Source organism: Phaethon aethereus (assembly GCF_964289735.1).
Source record: "Phaethon aethereus genome assembly, chromosome: 2".
Lineage (NCBI taxonomy): Eukaryota > Metazoa > Chordata > Aves > Phaethontiformes > Phaethontidae > Phaethon > Phaethon aethereus.
In genome coordinates, this window is record NC_138582.1 from 130,866,994 (window position 1) to 130,885,727 (window position 18,734).

The window sequence follows — 18,734 nt, forward strand, 5'->3', positions numbered from 1 at the left end:
GACTATCATTAATAGGTGATATTTAGATATATCATAATGGTGTTAAGAGAGAAGAAAGAAATTAAAGGAGATAAGAATTGGTCATACTGCAGCTTAAATGCATGTCATTGAGCATTTGGTCACAGGTGTTTGCATCATTCCTCCCACCAAATATTGTTTCTCTTGAGAAACTGTCTCCCCATTAGATAATCTTTGTTTATGAAAGAGACACATGTGCATTCTTTTCCTCTCACAGATAACTTACATATTCTAAATTATTCATATGCTTTTTAATTGTGTCTTTAGCATCTAACAGCATAAAGAAAATAGCAGGGCTTCCCCCTTTAAATTAGCTCTATCACTGGCCTTGTTTCCTCTCCTGCTTCAGTGAACACACAGTAGATTGAGGCTAAAGGTAAATACAGTAGAATTAAAAGATAGAACACAAGGAACCATAAAAAAAGGGAGAACAAGAGATGCTTGATATTGATATAGCATCTGAGAAAGACAGCAAAAGAAATGCACCTCTACAGTAAAGCCAGAATGACTCATGTGGGAAGATGTGGAATATCAGCTGTTGCACTAGCGGATAACACACATTCGACAGTACACAAGTACCTGGCTCCTATACAAGGTATATTGTTTCCCCATTGTACCACCACACATGGGTACAACCCTTAGAAATATTAATAAACCTTAAACAAAGAGGAAAGGCTTAAATTCTAGTCAATCTGGAACACTCAATGAAATCAGAACGAAGGCTGGGATGGAAAGTAAACATTGGATCACTCTTAAAAATCTAATTGTTTTCCACTTTTTCCATTTTCTTTTAATTTTAATAATCTTTTTCAGATTAACCTGATATTCTGAGCACCAATCTCTTTAGTTAGAGGTTGTCCACAGACTGGTCTTTATTTCTGAGCGTTTTTGTTACCACATTAGCCACATAAAATTTGGGCAACTCCTTCAGGAGAGATTTTAAACAGCAAGTGATGGTTACAAAAAAAAGAAAGAAAAAAAAATCTCCCACCTCCATCACTCCTCCCATTTAAAATCAGTCATTTACATCTATGCAAATGAAAGACATATGTCAAAGCTCAAACACACACTATTTAGAGGTTAAAGGAATATTCTTTTTCTCATCAGATATGTACTTCTCAATTTACAAATTTAGAGAAGACTTCTTAGGAACCAAATCACCAAAATCCTGATATACATAAATTGTATTGAATTTATCTGACTTGGTACAGAGTAAAAAATTCTGAGTGAAATTTTCTGTCCTTTTCTTGTTAGGCACTTAGCTTTCAAGGAATATCTACATTCAATATATAACCTGCTTGCTAAAAAAATATTGAATTCAAGTAATTAATTTTCTCTACAAACAGCACTAAATAATTTTATAAGATTAAACAAAAAAGGAAATACTGAATTGCTTATATGTGTGGTTTTATGTTTTTACACATATATATATTTGCATAGACACACGTATGTGTACATATAAATGTATATGATGGAAAGAAGAACTTACCTATGTCCCAGGTAAGGGGGTTATTCTGTTCCATCTCCCTTTTCCCAATGACATACCAAATGCAGGCCATCCAGTGGGCAAGCAAGGCAAACATGGACATGAGAAGCGTAAGAACAATTGTGCTGTGCTGGGAGTAACGATCCAATTTTTGAAGGAGACGCAAGAGGCGTAGCAACCGCACTGTTTTCAGGAGATGGACAAGGGAAACCTAGGAGAACAGGGAGAGAAAACAACTTGTTAACAGTTGACTTCTATCACACAGTTCTCTTGTTTCAATGAAAGGAAACTATCTTCTAAAGCTCTATAATTTTTGCCCACTCTTCATTCAGTTACATAGTTGTATAATATGCTTAAACTAAATCTTAAGACAGCAGAGAATAGCAAAGAAGATGGTTTAAAAAAAGTGTTTACTTTTGTGGTGTACAAATATATTTACTATTCCTGATTTGAACCAAACAAACATGAAATACTGGGAGATCTTTCTTTTTGTCTTTTTTTCATGCAAAGTCTTTTTTTGCATTTAACTTAAAAATCTATGGTTTTGTAAAAATGTATCCTTCCTTGCTCTAGAGAGAAACATAATTGTCAAACTGACCAATGTTCATTTGATTCCAATATGAAACCACAAAAAATCCCTCTTCAAGCAAAGATGATTTTCAGTTTCTGGTAACAGCCAAACAGTAGGCCTAACTCAACAACGTATGAGATGAAACCAGATTAATAATTAAGCCTGGAAGAGGCAATAACATGTAGCAGATATGTTGCAGAACAAGGAAGCAGAGAAGTGAGTGGAGACTCAGATTTGTTCAGGGACCTGGGCACATTTTTATGTAATCAGAGAATCATAGAATCATAAAGGTTGGAAAAGACCTTTAAGATCATCAAGTCCAACCATCAACCCAACACCACCATGCCCACTAAACCATATCCTGAAGTGCATGTCTACACGTTTTTTGAACGCCTCCAATCACGGTGACTCCACCACCTCCCTGGGCAGCCTGTTCCAATGTTTGACCACTCTCTCAGTAAAGAAATTCTTCCTAATATCTAGTCTAAACCTCCCCTGGTGCAACTTGAGGCCATTTCCTCTTGTCCTATCACTAGTTACTTGGGAGAAGAGACCAACACCCACGTCACCACAACCCCCTTTCAGGTAGTTGTAGGGAGCTACAACTGTCTCTTAGTACAGAGCAGTAGCTCTGTCAGAGCCCAAAGAAGCTTATGTTAAAATTTTTACTGCTACTTCTTAAATTCCTTACCTAAAATATTATTACCTTTCAAGTGTATGCAGCAAAAACAACACATAATCTGCTAAGAATCCTAAGTGTACATCTGTTTATGAAGTCTATACGCTCTGGCCCCAGAGGAGATGCAGCGATGCACAAAGTGAACATTCTTTGGATAACCCCACCCCTCCAGAGCATCCTCCAACCTACATCCACACCAGACTGTGCACAGCTCCCAGTTTTGCATGGAATATACTTGGCCTTGGCTCATTTTTCAGCTGTTGGGTAGAGTTAGCAAACAATATGCAGATTAGGATCCCATGTATTTTTAATTTCATTTTTTAAAAATTAAATAGGCATAATTTTCATTAACTGTAAGCTTTTTTCCCCCTTCTTTTAATGAGACATTAGGATTAATGCCTCCTAGGTACCTGACTGACATAGGATACATGCATCAGCTAGAAAGAAAGAAAATAAAAAATCTACATTCTTCTTTTTTGCTACTACAGTTTTGATAGTGCATAAGTAATTCTACTACAAGCTTCTCCATGCAGTATTTACTGCTCAATATTTAATTTTTTTTCTTGAGAACCTTGACATTTTTTCTCATGTACATAGCAGGGGAAAAAAGAAAATCAACAAAAACATGACACTTATTTAAAATATTTTGAAGTTCACCGCTGTCAGGAATAAGGTCTGACATTAGAGCATGCAAACAATTACAGGGTCTTCTCTTCTTGCATTTCTTTTATCCATCTTTTGTAATTTACAGTAAGTCAGTGAAATTAGTTATATTTGTGGCCTTAAGCACAAGAACATCTACAAGACTAGGGCAGAAGACTGTAAAATATTTAAAGGAATTGTCATGTTTGTATTTATACAATCATATAACAGCTAAAATATAATTATTCTAATTGAATACCATGCCATTATACCAACTGCCTCTTTTTTGGTGGCAATTAATTTCCCAAAGTCTCTTTTTCTTCCCTCTCATGAGCTTATTTGAACCAAACATGGTTCTGTTGCACTCTTAACATAAAGGTGTCCCTATTCACAACTAAATCTTCAAGGTGTTGTAATATATAAACATATTTATAATGATTGTACATATAGCGACTGTATATGTTCTATGGCCTTCACATTGGAGCCTTCATCTTTACCTGAGTGCCTGTGTTCTACCATGTCATAACTAAACAATGATAACTTTGGTGAAATTAATTCTTATTAGATTCTTACAAATAAGAAATTTCAAATAATTACAATAAGACAAGTCCTGCCAGTTATCACTTGTGACTAAATTATGGCCATTTTTATTAAGTTACAGAACTTTGATAGATATAAAAACAGCAAGTCAGATATCATAATATTCTTTTTAACAGGGAAACATGTTTCATTTTAAGGCCTAAAGACCACCTCATTTCAAAATAATGTCTGCATAAATTTGAATACAGATGTAATTAATGATATGTAATTGAGATGTAATTAATGATATGTAATTGTATGGAATTTTCTCATTAGTCATGCCAAACACTCTTCCTGTATTGTGTCCAGTCTGTCATTGGAAGACCTGAAATGTCATCAGGCAGCTTTCTTTTCTATGTCATAAATTTAGAAAGACAAAGTGAAGAGTCAGCACTCATACTTGTGCCTGCATAGACTTTGCTTTGCCCACAGCTATAAAACCGTCTAAATTTTCCATTTGGTTGATCATTTTAGACTAACTGGGTTAACCTTTTTCTGTCAAAATGACGGAGACAGAATTTTATCTAAAACTAACACAAACTCAATCATAGCATAGCACTCAGAAGTACTGAGAAATAAAGTTGCTGCAAACTAGTGATGAAATTCTCTGCTTGGAAGAATCATCTCCTATGGCAAAAAGGAATTAATAAGGAAACATGATACATTTTAAGAAATGGCTAGTGGCAGGGATCTTTAATCCTTTTTGTCTGCTTGGTTAGTTGGTTTTCCTCAAGAAATTATATTCTTGCTCTATAACAACCAATAGTTACTCAGAGAGGAGAAAATTCAATCGTTACAACTAGTGTTTAATGGCCTGGTTTTTTTACTTTGGCAGCATTTCATACCACATTTCCACAGATAAAGGGATCCTTTATGTCAGATGAATACAAGGAAGGAGCTGGCATGTCAGCAGGCACCAAGGTTAGACAGAAACATGCCTGAGGTGTCAGAACTCCAAAGAATGCCTTTAAGGAGTAAAGACAGTAGAGCCAACTCATACAAGTTTCACTTTTTTTCTTTTGAAATATCTCCAAGGATGGTGAGAGACTCCACAGCTTTTTCACATGCTCTAACTCCACAAATCTCCACCTGGAGGATGACATTTTGTGCCATACATACCTATGTATGTATGGCACTATACCTATAGCTTGCAGAATTTATAGCATCCCTAACGGTTTGGCCTTTGTGCTGGGGCCTGAACAGCAAAGGAGTGAGATGCTCCCTGATGCCCCTTCTCACCGTTCTGTTGAGGCAACATCTGAGAGTCGATGGAGTGAAAATCTGAGAACAGACATGAGGAAATGGCTTATTAAATCATAAAGACTGAAAACAGTGGAATGTGATTAACACACCACCCCCCCCACTTGAAACAGTTGATAGTCATTTTTATCTTGAGGATTATATTAACAGTTGCCAAGTCTTGCCACAATAGGAAATATGATATAGTATATGATATAGTAAGGCACTGTGTTCCCACTGGGGAGTCATATAGAGAACAAAACGACCAAGTTTGCTGGGGTGAACGCAGACTGCAGACTCCGAAGTCTCAGTTACCAGAGAGAAGAGGTGGTTGACCCTTGACTCTCTACTATGTAGTGGTCTTTACCATGTAGCAGCTAGCTACCAAAGTCTGGCCAAAGAAACTGTAGAAAGCAGACTGGACCTTGCAAAAACTTCTGACAAGGTGTTTAACTCTTGAAGCATGCAGGGAGCTATGACTGATAGCAAATGTTAATTATGAGATCAACATGGCTATAGATCATTTATTACTTGGGGCTTAGTATTAGGACTTTATCATTAATTATCTTATTAAGGATCCAGTACTGACAGAGGGACATTTCAATGTCCCTGGATATTCTTCATCACTGTACTAGTGATCTTATTAGGGAAAAAAGGTTTAAAAGTACAACTGACAGGAGATGTGTATTAATCATATTATAGTAGCATTTTTAATATTGTGACATTTTAACTGTAAAAATAATTATTGGATAACACTTTCTTTTCCAGAATTCAGTACAGAAAATGTATCACTCTTCCCAATGAAAAGAAAACAGAAAAAAAGATCAATTTTTGTTTTTAAATTTTCTCCTTGAAAGAAAAGATCAGACCTGGTTCATTCAATGTAAAATTCCTAATGGAAATTAAAGCAACACAATTATGCTGGCTGTTTGGTTTTAATGTAAGGGATAAACTGAGATAGTAGTGTATTTAAACAGATTACCCACACTTTATAAAAAAAGTGATTGAAGAATGTGGAACTATTAACTCTCTGGTTTTAACAGCTACTGCACTAGCATCAGATTGACAGTTCTTAATATAACAAATGGAGTGAAAAGGGAGATTATTGAAGGAAATGGAACTAAATGATAAAATCAAAGAGGATAACTTGCATGGGAGGCTTCCTGACTGTTTTTTTTCTATGTTTTTTCTGGTATGTGTCTATCTTATCATCTATGTACTTGTCTGTAACTCACATTTAATGAAAATGAGATTGAGTGTATCTGTTCACAAAAGATCAAAATTCTGAGAATTAGAAAGTGGACAGCTTAAAAGCCTAAATCTTTTATGTGAAAAACCTGAAAAATTGAGACATCTCTGTCAACGCTTTTTTCCCAAAATTAAACTTTCTGATTTGGAGAGGGAGGGGGTGTCTATTTTTTTATTTTTTGTGTGTTTTTTGTTTGGTTGATTTGTGGTGTGGTTTTTTTTTTTTCTCAGTAGATTGTTACTCTATTAAATCTAATAGGGCTATCAGAAGAAGAACCTTTGTCTTAGCATAAGTAAACCAATACAAATGTACCCCAACATGATTGTGACATCACCAAATATTAGACCCACACATTTTTCAAAGAAGCTTAAGCATTTTATCATTATATTCCTAAAAAAGATGAGTTGAAACTAAAGCTGAAGTTAATGGCAGTTGTAAGTAATAGATATTAGAACACACAAAAACTGGTGATCATGTTGAAATTTTTGCACTAGAATACAGAGATAAAGAGAAAGAAGATTCCTGGCTCAGTGATGAATGCTGACCATAGTGACCATAGCAATGATTTACTTTACCACAGTTGATGTTATAAAGCATAAGAGAGCAAAAGCCATAGGGATATGTATTTGAGTACAGTAAGAAATATGAAGCTAACATAGGTGCGACTGTTTACAATGGATAATTGAATTAAAAAAAGATGGTACATATGTGTCTTTCATGATAATGAATGGCCACTTTGACACCCAATCTTGTAATACTTTTAATCCATATGTACAATTACATTGTATTCCTTCTTTCAGCATCCAAAGTGAAAATACACTACAAAACTGAAAAAGATACCAAGATATTTTAGTTCCTTCAGTTTTAGCCTCCAGATCTGGAAAAAACCCCCCCAACAAACCCCTTTTGAAAAAAGAACAATTAAAAAAGACAGGTTAATACTTACCACAGTGACGTTGAAAGCATAAAGAAGATCAAAAGGAAGTGCAGCAATTAAATCAATGATAAACCAGGTGGTCACGTAGTGGATACAAATAGATCTTGCTTCAAATATAACTTGGCCAGACTTGCTGACATATGTTGTTCGGAAATTTAAAATAATATCTGCTTGACAAAGAATGAAGAGAATCAAAGACAGTGACTTCTTGATTCCTGGGGATAACACCAGGAATCCACCATAACACTGATTGTTTTTCTTATGCATGGCAAAAACCAGATGAAGAATCTAATACAGAAGCAAATAAAATATAGTGGTAAGAGATCCACATACACAGAGTTAAACCAATTGATGCACAAAGTTGTTCTTTGTAAGGAGTAATAAAAATGTTTAAAACATCTAAAAGATACTGATTTCAAAGGGAGCTTGAATTAAAAAAAACCCAAACAACACATTGCTCTTTAATCAGTAACAAATATTGGTACAGTATTTTTCTTAATGAAAAATGAGGGTATGATTGCTGTGCATAAAACCTCAAAAGCCTTTCTTCTGAGAGAAAAAAATAATGAATGTCTTTATTTAAAAGGTACAGTTGAAACTTTCCTTCAGTGATAACTGTCCAGAACAGAGAACAAATGTCATCCTCAAGGATAACCACTTGTTTATCAACAGAAAAGTGCTGAACCCACTTGAAAAAAAAGGTTTTTAGGCTATGGGGAAGCTATGAAATGTTTGGTGGCTTGCTCATTTTGCATGTTCCTATCTAGCATTCCAGGATAAGTGTCTTTCAATATGAGATATAGTTTTGATGTGTCTTGCCAAAACACGTTAACACTCGAAGAAAAGCTCAGATTTTGACAACAGTCTCAATTATTTTCATTTCGTCCAAGACAAATCTGTCCTCGAGCTATGCACCCAGTTTCTACCAAAATTAGTGAGAACTATTTGTATAACTTTTACAATGTCAGAAAAGATTGGAGCCAACCATCAAGGCTGGTGTTTTACAGCAAGTTAATTAGCCTGCTGCCTTGTAAATTCTAATGCCTCATGTTGAAGACCATCTCATAAAAGAGAACGAAGTGATCCCAAATGTTAGGAAGACATTCAGAGAGTGATTGACTATTTTCTCATTAAAAAATAAAAACTGCAGGGTAATGGTCTTGGCAGCCTGAAAGCCAGTGGACTTTCTTTAATGTCCAAGTTATGAGAGCCAGCTTTCTAGATGCTAGTTTAGTGTGTAACAGACTTGTCAACTGTGCTGTTTGTAATCTAGGTAGCCTGTTATTAAGTGTTACAAGGAGGGAACTGCATTCCCTGTGCCCTCTGCCTCCATCTATGGCAGCAATGGCAGCACTGACTCCTTTCTATCTTCTAGATGATGCACAAGAAGATACACCTTCAGCTGCCTCTTCTGCACACTGCTCTTGTAGGGAGGTAGCAGCAGCAGCTGCCGGGGGCTGGCTCTGCACCATATACAGCATGGAGGGTGCAGATGTTTGGGAAGTGTTTGCCGACCAAACAGATGTTTCTTACAACCTCTGGGAAAGAGGAAGTAGAAATGTCAAATGGAAGCAGCAACAAGTGAAATCCAGCCTCTTGCCCACCAGTAGGGTGAAGGTGTAGGAAGATTACGTCTACCTTGCAAATAGAAATAAAGATGGAAAATTAATATTTCATAGTTTCAGTCTATTCAAGGGTTTTGTTTTCTCTTTGGATGTAAATATTTCCTTTCCTCATAGATAGTTTCTTGTGTACTATGTAAACCTGCTACAAATCAGCACATTCCTGGAAAAAAAAGAAATCTTTGAAGTCCTAAAAATTAGGCATATCTCAACTTTTGTCTCTTCATAATTAAAACATAAAGAATACTAACAATACTAGTATTGTAACTTGGTTTTAATGCAAATCAAGTTAAAACTAGAAAGAGGGTTCTGTTAGGATTACTAGTAGTAATAGTTTCATCTACTCTTGGTTTTGTAGGCAGTTTCTGCACCCTAAGAAATTTTCTTCCTGCTATACACACATGAGAATGAATGTCTAATTTCTGATATACTTTTTATCCTGCATTTTTCATTCAGTGTATGAGAAATGTCTGTAAAGACCGGTATGCACGGACAAATAGACTCCCCTTAGACAGCAAAATTAAAGGATAGATTTTTCAGAATATGACACACAAAGCATTGCTACCACTAGAACCATAAAAAGATTAACAGGTGAGTTTTGTCCCATTTGCAAGCTTTTGTACAACCTAGACAGCAAAATGCAAAAATGGGCATTAAAAGTTTTTTTCCCTATGATTTATGTGAAAATAAAAAAATTTAAAAACAAAACCTTATGCTTATGTAGAACATGTACACTGAAAATGGAATAAGTAAACATTTATGCAGTTCTCTTTAAAGGATCCAAATTTTATTATGTTCTGGTTTTTAGATATTTTCTCCCTTTCCTGATTTTTCCCATTTATCAAGAACATTGTTTTTCACTTTCCCCCATGCTTTCTCTCTTTTTTATTGCAGTTTTTTTTTTTCTGTGCCATTACTTCCAAATAAAAAAGGTTTTGGAAATTACACTTTCAGCAATGTTAGTGTAATGAGGACAGCCAACACATAGACTTACAGTAAAGGGGAGCACTGTAAAGCAGAGCAAGAGAGAGAGTATCTGACCAGGTTCATCTTAACTGAGTAAAACAACTTGATATAAAACAATCTGACACATTATAAAAGCTCAATGGAAAATGCTGCCTCATTGAGAAGGCACAGATTGCCACTAGTTTATATTAAAGCAATTTTTCATTTCCAGAATATTATTTTAGAATCTTTTGGTACTAAAAGAACATTTAAAATGGAAATTGTTTGGCCGTCCCTATACCAGGACAGCACTGGAGAGTGGTACCTACAGGACTCAAATGCTTAGGGCGATCATAGTCTACACTTGGACCAGGCAGATCTAGTATTTTATAAGAACTAGTTTTTCATGCCTGATGAACACAGGTACTCAGGTAGAGCAGCCACACAATCCATGCAGAAATTACTGTTGAAGTCCTCAACACAGTTTACGCTATCGTTCTTGCAAAGGAGTTTGAAAATTAAATCCATCCACCTACTAACTTTACCCAGCTGCTCACACTTAATTTTAAATATAATGGAGTAGCTGACACTCGGATGAATTACTAACTCTTACCCACGTTTGAGCAGGAGATCTGTTGTGGTCACTCAGTAGCCATGACAGCATTTCTATCTTAAGAAAGCAATATCAGACTTTCTTCCCCTTGGCATATTGGTAGAGGTGCTTTCCTCCATGTTTGCTGTGGTGTGCTGCTTGGACATTGTGATGATGGAAGCTATGAAGAATTGGAGCTAAAGACTTCTACATTCCTGGGCCACAAAGTGTGAAAATGTTTGCCTAAAGCACTGCCAAACATTGGTATAACGTGTTACAAAAGTGTCAATTTTACCATCTCGTTTAATTCTACTCAGATTTGCATTGAGATATCCATTTTGTGGATTTATGTTAGATGATTCTCTGAACCACAAAAGGATCTGATGAAATTCATAGCTGCTATAAAACAGTCATGTTTCATTATAATATATGCTTCATTTTTTTTAACTTTTAATTGAAAAAAACCCAACCAGGCTTCAAAGTTTCATCTCCCTAGAGTTTTTCATAAAGTTTTTGTAACATAATCAGATAAGCACTTCTATAATAGATCAGCTTCTATAAAATATTTATTAGACTTTCATTTAACCTGTAGTAAGACAAATACAAATTTAATCAATTTCATTGTCATATGCATATTTTTCATATACATATTCTGCACCTTTAAAGAAAGGATAATTCTGTTGTGTATTTTTACAATTTTATACTAAAAAAAAGTTAATAGATCTAGTTCTAAAACATTTTGTTATTTCGTGTACTATTTTCAAGTTCTTCAATGTGGATAGCAGAAATGATTTTCAGTTATATTTCATCTTGTCTTTCACTTTTATGGCTGTTCTACTTTGCCAGTGAAACACAGGCACAAGCAATGAACATATGCTTTTTTGCAAGGGCAACTTATACCCACAAAAAGAGAGGGAGTTACTCAAAAATATAATCTCTTCTTATTATGTAGGATGATAAACACAGCATCATAAGCATCTTCAGTTTCAGATACATACTAGTTGTTCTATACATTTAGTGATAAAAATTCCTAAGAGTTTCTAAAAAATAAGAACTACCTAACATGTCATTCGATGTTCTGTCACAATTTAGGATAAATTAGTGTTTCAATCTATTTCAAGAGGAGGTGGGGGGAAGTTGTTTTTAACTAAAAATCATTTAATCTGGAAAACATGATCTTACCGTACATATATTGACACTGTGAAAATATGACATAATAAGATGTGCACTTGAGAGTGTAAAAGAAACTTTTTTGAAGACCTTAAGCACTTTAACAACATATATGTTTGGAACAAACTTTAAGCATGAATTAACATTCAGGACATTAAGGAAAAACTATAAGACTTTGTAGTTAAAAAAACCCAAACCAGGCCAACAAAATATGTCACAAAATTGTAAGATACAAAATAACCAGAAAAGTTAACTGAAATGCAGAAAAGATCAATGACTATCAAAATTACAATTGGAAAGTGAGAACAAAACATAATTAAGTATAAATGACTAACAAAATTGAAGATGTGTACAGAATATTACAGTCCACTTGCCTCTTATTTTCTAAAAAGAAGAAAACTTAAACTCTGGTTTTGGAATGAAGTAGGAAGTTTTATCACTCTAAATAATGCTGCAGGTGGTACAGAAGCTTATCATATAACAAAGGAGGCATTAGACATTTCAAGGAGATTTTTGAAGATAAAGTTCTACCTAGTATTCTAAGTGGAACTTGCTGAAAACCACTGTCTGAATCACCAGTATTAAATTCTAATAAAATCTCAGAAAATTGGGGAAATGCCAAGGAAGTAGAATTTGCCATCATAATTGTAATAATTCAGGGGAAAAAAGCACATTAACATGATGATCCAGAAAACAATAGGTTTGCTAATCACAAGAAACACAGATGATTCCGGCATATATATTAAATGTGTAGTAAAAACAACATGTATTAAAATATAACTAACGCCATAAGTTCATGGAGGGTGTGAAATCAACACTGTCTTTTGCTAAGAAAATTATGTCTGACAGAGCTATCAATCTAGTGGATTGCTACATAACACTTAGATGTGCTCAAGTTATTTCATCCTCTATCATCTTAATTTGAAGGTCTACATTAACCAGAATATGAGACACATAAAGCAAAAGCTGAACCTGGCTTTCTGCTCAGTTTCAAAATGTTGCTGCTATGGGTTTGTTTATAAACAAAACTGTTTCTAGAGGATTCATCTTGGCTGATTAAGTTCACAGTGATACGGTAGTTTTTAAGAAAGAAGATAGATGACTGTGGCCAATACAAACATAAAGTGGGTCATACATCTCCATATAATAGGCAAAACACATGTAAGATCCAAGAAGGAAAAAAGGTATATGTAGAAAGGGAGATTCTGGCTTGGAAAACAATGACACAAAAAGAGATTTCTAATAACTAAGAGTGTCAGTATGGGCTTAGTACAAAGCTGTGGCAAAAGGGAGAATCACAGAATCATTAAGATTGGAAAAGACCTTCAAGATTATCAAGTCTAACCATCAACTCAGCACCACCATGCCCACTAAACCATGTCCAGAAGTGCCATGTCTGTACGTTTTTTGAATACTTCCAGTGATGGTGACTCCATCACCTCTCTGGGCAGCCTGTTTAATGCTTGACCACTCTCTCAGTGAAGAAATTTTTCCTAATATCTAGCCTAAACTTCCCCTGGAGCAACTTGAGGCCAATTCCTCTCATCCTATCACTAGTTACTTGGGAGAAGAGACCAACACCCACCTCACCACAATCCCCTTTCAGGTAGCTGTAGAGAGCGATAAGGTCTGCCCTCAGCCTCCTCTTCTCCAGACTAAACAACCCTGGTTCCCTCAGCCACTCCTCGTAAGACTTGTGCTCCAGACCCCTCACCAGCTTTGTTGCCCTTCTTTGGACATGCTCCAGCACCTTAACGTCCTTCTTGTAGTGAGGGGCCCAAAACTGAACACAGGATTCGAGGTGTGGCCTCACCAGTGCCGAGTACGGGGGCACAATCACTTCCCTACTCCTGCTGGCCACACTATTGCTGATACAGGCCAGGACGCTGTTGGCCTTCTTGGCCACCTGCACACACTGCCGGCTCATACTCAGCCGGCTGTCAACCAGCACCCCCAGGTCCTTTTCTGCTGGGCAGCTCTCCAGCCACTCCTCCCCAAGCCTGTAGCGTTGCATGGGGTTCTTATGACCCAAGTGCAGGACTCAGCACTTGACCTTATTAAACCTCATACAATTGACCTCAGCCCATCAATCCAGCCTGTCCAGGTACCTCTGCAGAATATTCCTGCCCTCCAGCAGATCAACATTCCTGCCCAACTTGGTATTGTCTGCAAACTTACTGAGGGAGCACTCGATCCCCTCATCCAGATCATCATTAAAGATATTAAACAAGACCAGCCCCAAAACCAAGCCCTGGGGGACACCGCTTGTGACCAGCCGCCAACTGAATTTAACTCTGTTCGCCATGACTCTCTGGGCTTGGCCATCCAGCCAGTTCCTCACCCAGAGAAGAGTGAACCTGTCTAAGCCCCGAGCCGCCAATTTCTCCAGGAGAATGCTGTGGGAGACGCTGTCAAAGGCTTTACTAAAGTCCAGGTAGACAACATCCACTGCTTTTCCCTCATCCACTAGACATGTCACCTGGTCATAGAAGGAGATCAGGTTGGTCAAGCAGGACCTGCCTTTCATGAACCCATGCTGGCTGGGTCTGATGCCTTGGTTGTCCTGCACATGCCCTGTGAGCACCCTCAAGACAAACCGCTCCATGATCTTCCCCGGTACGGAGGTCAGGCTGAGAGGCCTGTAGTTCCCTGGATCCTCCTTCCAGGCCTTCTTGTAGATGGGCATCACACTGGCAAGCCTCCACTCGTCTGGGACCTCCCCTGTTAACCAGGACTGATGAAAAATGATGGAGAGTGACTTGACAAGCTCCTCCACCAGCTCTCTCAGTACTCTCGGGTGGATCCCATCAGGCCCCATAGACTTGTGTGTGTCCAAGTGGTGTAGTAGGTCATTAACTGGTTCCTCCTGGATTATGGGGAAATTATTCTGCTCTCCATCCCTGTCTTTCAGATCAGGGAGCTGAATAACCTGAGGATACTTAGTCTAGCATCACCTTGTGAATAGGAAACAGTTCATGCCTTTGTTGAAACAACTATAGCCATGCAACTCCAGCACCCATACCTCAAGACAATGAAAAGAGAAAGAGAAGAATTACAAAAAAATACCTGGAGTTCACTTTACATGGTGGTATAAAGTCAACTTTCTTGGTGTACTCAGCTCCAGAATACTAGCTGAAGAACTGACTTTTACTTGTTTCTATCCACTGATAGGCTAATCAGGCAAAACAGGATGCATTGGGCAGACATTAGGTAAATACATTTTGGAAATCAAATTTGGCTTAGCAAATGGGGTGATGAACTTCCATCATTTGGATTCATGTTAAACACTCTTATACCGTATAACGCAAAGTCATACGAAAGATATCTAAGTTACATTCAAGCACACAACACTGATATACATGGACTCATGTAACTTACATACATGAGGTGAATGTATATATGTAGATCTGATGGCGAGAAGAAAGGCAGGTTTGGCTGTCATGATCACCCTTTGCAGCATTGAGTTACTGTGTTTGTCCCTCAATTTCATAGCTTTGGGGGAAAAAAAAGATTGATTTGCATTTCTCCCTACACGTTCTTTAGGTAGGCTACACTAAGACTGGGTAAAGTAAGATCTTATCTTCAAGTGCGTTAGCCATTATACTCAAGAAGCCAGGAAGAAATTTTTTTTCCTCACTAATACACTACCGAGGGCAAAGAGAAGAGGCAGGCAGAGACTCAGCACAGAGAGAGGGTCATGTTGGATCATTCCTTTGAGGTATCAGAAAAGATTGCTTTAGGATGGGTTTTGATCAAATGTCCAGTTCTGATGCCAGATCTGGGTCTGGAAAAGAATTGCTTTCCAGGTTTCACTGACAGAAATGTTTTGCACTGTCTTCTGCAGTTTGAAGCTAGACAATTTGCCAAGATCATTTGACATATACTAGTTAACCTATACACTGATAGTAGTGGATCTATGGTATTTTTGACAGTTTTGTCTCTGCCATTCCCTCCCTTTTACCCATCAGAGGTGAGTCTCCTGAATCAATGAAATCTTTGGGGAAGTTCTCATTGTTTTAGCACAGTATTGATCCTTCAAATTTTTCAAGATTTAGTGCAAAGCCTTAATACAAAGTGAGCTAGACATATATCTGAGGCTATCTGGTTCCATGGACTGAGGTCTTGAAGGTTACAATTGGTTCATGCTTTAAGAACTACTGTTTCCCTTCAACAAAATCCTCAGGCTGAAGAGAGCATATAAGTAAAATCAGAGATATAAAAATTTTAGATTATATCACCAAGTAGTCTTAGCTGCTTCTGCATTCTTAAAGCTACAAAAACGTTCTGAACTTAAGGTGTGAAATTAGTATGATTCCATATAGTTCATAATGAACAAGGGAGTCAGTTCAGCTCCACAGATGCTTGGTAAAGTTAGTTGGTTACTATTCATGTTTACAGATCAGTATGGTAGCACCAGCCACATACATAACTACTTCATTTGCTTGATATTGGTAAGAAAGAAAGATGAAGATATTTATATCACTAATATTTTGAAACTTTTCATTCTCATTTGTCTCAGAAACCTTCAGTGTGTAGTTATCAAAGTTAGAAAAAGGATTTGCTTACTTATTGTACCTTAGCATTTGTGAAACAACTAAACTTTAACAGAAAAGGAGATAAATGCTTGCTTTCAATTCCCCTAAGCCATTCAGTACACCAAAGGCTTATCAATGTGCATATGGAATTCACTGTTCAAGATTGAAGAGATTAGAGGTTTTTCTGCACAGCACCCCTTTCTGCCTTCTTATCAAAGCAATTTAGGACAACAGCCCCAGATAGCACTTATATGTATAAAATTGAATAGGAAATGGTAAGTGCTTTTTTCTGCATCCAACTCATTAGATAAAAATCCAGAGGGAGGTAGGCGAGTGTGATCCATCTTCTATTTCTTGACAGCTTTCTGAGCTATACTTGGGTGTAAACAGTTTCTTCATCTGGGCAATCTTATTTACATCTTAACTGCTATGCTAAAGTACTTACTGAGAAAGCTGTAAAGGAGAAAAAAAACCCAAGAAACAGAGCTCCTGAGGCAAGAAACTTCTAAAAGCACAACAAAATCCTTAATGCAAATTGAGAAACGACCATTTCTCCTGAGGAAGTTTATTATTTTTAGGAATTACATGTTCCATGATCTTTTTGGGATCACTGTTTAAAAGTGGAAGATTAACTTTCTTTTTTTTTAGAATATATGTTTTCTTACCATGAAGACTTTGAGCAACTAGAATGGCAAGCAAATTGAGGCAACAAAGAGTAGTTAAACATGAAAAAACTGTACAATAATCTATTCTGAAACTACTCATGGAATATTTAATATGTTATAAATTGTTTGTGAATCTTACTGTGCACTGGCTTCTACCTACCAATGACACTAATTTATCAAAACAACATTTGAAAATTCAACACAAGCTTCACTACTGTAAAGCTTTGGAGATTCCAGACAACTCCACAGCATCAGAACTATTGGTTTTCTTTAGTACTGAATTTGTGTTCAAAATGCCCTGAGATGAGGTGGGCTTTAAGCATTTTCTACAGCAGGAAGGGCAAAAGTTTTACAGATTACATCTGTTAAACAGGCAAGAGGGATATTTAACCTCTGGGCTGACTGTTAAAGCATACATGAAGTGACTATATCATCTTTGGACAATTAGTGGGTCAAAAGTTTTCTACAGGAGTTATGTACGAACATATTAAGTATGCTCTAACAACAAACTTCAGCATGTGCAAGCTTCGTATTTAAAGCTGTGTTTGATATGTTTGTTTCAGACTAGGAGAAGACTATAATCTCTTTTCTGTTTCAGCAGCTCTCATAATGGAAGTCATTAGTAATAAGCATTATTACTACAGAAAAAAATTCTGAAGTTACCTCACTGCAAATTTTTTCCATGTAAGCTGGAAAAGCATCATTTAAAATGATCTTGCAAGCTACATAGATCATACCATATGCTCAGGAAAGCAGAAGAGCAGACTTAAATAGTGTCCCTGACATGAGCAATGTCATTAAAAAGTTATCTAAAACTAAAGCAGGAGTAAAGCAGATAACATCAAATTTGTTGACTCACTACATTCTGTGCTGAAACACAACACACACGTATCTAAAATATCATCTTTATATTTGATGTGGAGTGGAAAGAAAAGGTGAAGCCTTGTATCCTTGTCTCCGTTATGAAAAAAGCTGGGTTCTTATTTCAGGTTATATAACTCAATTTCAGTTAAAATTAGACAGCAAAAAGTCAAAGTTCAAGTGAATTAAAGATTCAGATAAAGTCTAGACTATCTTACTGACTTTAAGAAAGGCCCCTAAGTCATGTATAAACTATAAGGTGGGTTTTTTTCCCTCAGATTTTTGCCTTGGTTTCGTGTAGGTACACCTGTTTCATTAACAAACACCCATGCATTTTAAGCCAGCCTTGAGCTTTGTTGCAGACTTTTGCTCCTTCCCCACTTACTGCTTTGCAGGTGAGCCTGTGAGCTTAACAGAAGCAAAGTGCGTAAGTCCACAAAGCAGCAAGTAATTTTGCTACTGTCAAACACAAAGATGAATTTGACCTGGCACCACTCAACAAAGAGAACCCAAGATCTCCAATATGAACAGATTTGGAACAAGCAATCATATCACCTATGCACACACATACACACATGGCCCACCTCCAAAGATTTAAATAGAACAGGTTTTTTTTTTCAGTTATTTCAGTTCTGATTTCCACACCCAGGTCATGCAGAATCATTTCATATTAAGAAAAATTCAATGGTAAATCAATAGCCAATCGCCCTCAGAAAGATTGCTCTGCCTAGTCTCCCTAGGCAAATCTCTTACCTCTCTATACCCTCACCTTCTCTTTTACACACCTGCTGCTTTTACCCCACATCCTCCAGCATTGTTGAGGTCTTGTGTCTAAACATGGGCTTCTGCTCCTCACACCCTCTGACCACGTGTGCCTGTTGATGCAGTTCCTTTCTGCATTTCCAAGTGTTGCTCCTCCTTCTCTCTAGCCTGCAGACTGATCA

General features: G+C 36.9%; 1 protein-coding gene across 1 annotated transcript in view; it reads right to left on the reverse strand.

Moving 5' to 3' along the window:
* Nucleotides 1–18,734, reverse strand: part of KCNH8 (potassium voltage-gated channel subfamily H member 8) — a gene marked incomplete at both ends in the record, with an annotated part of 203,538 nt that overhangs the window by 79,721 nt on the left and 105,083 nt on the right. Inside the window, 2 exons of the mRNA XM_082015386.1 lie at nucleotides 1,508–1,715; nucleotides 7,410–7,567. Of these exons, the coding sequence (XP_081871512.1) occupies nucleotides 1,508–1,715; nucleotides 7,410–7,567 (366 nt within the window). The remainder of the gene's footprint in view (nucleotides 1–1,507; nucleotides 1,716–7,409; nucleotides 7,568–18,734) is intronic.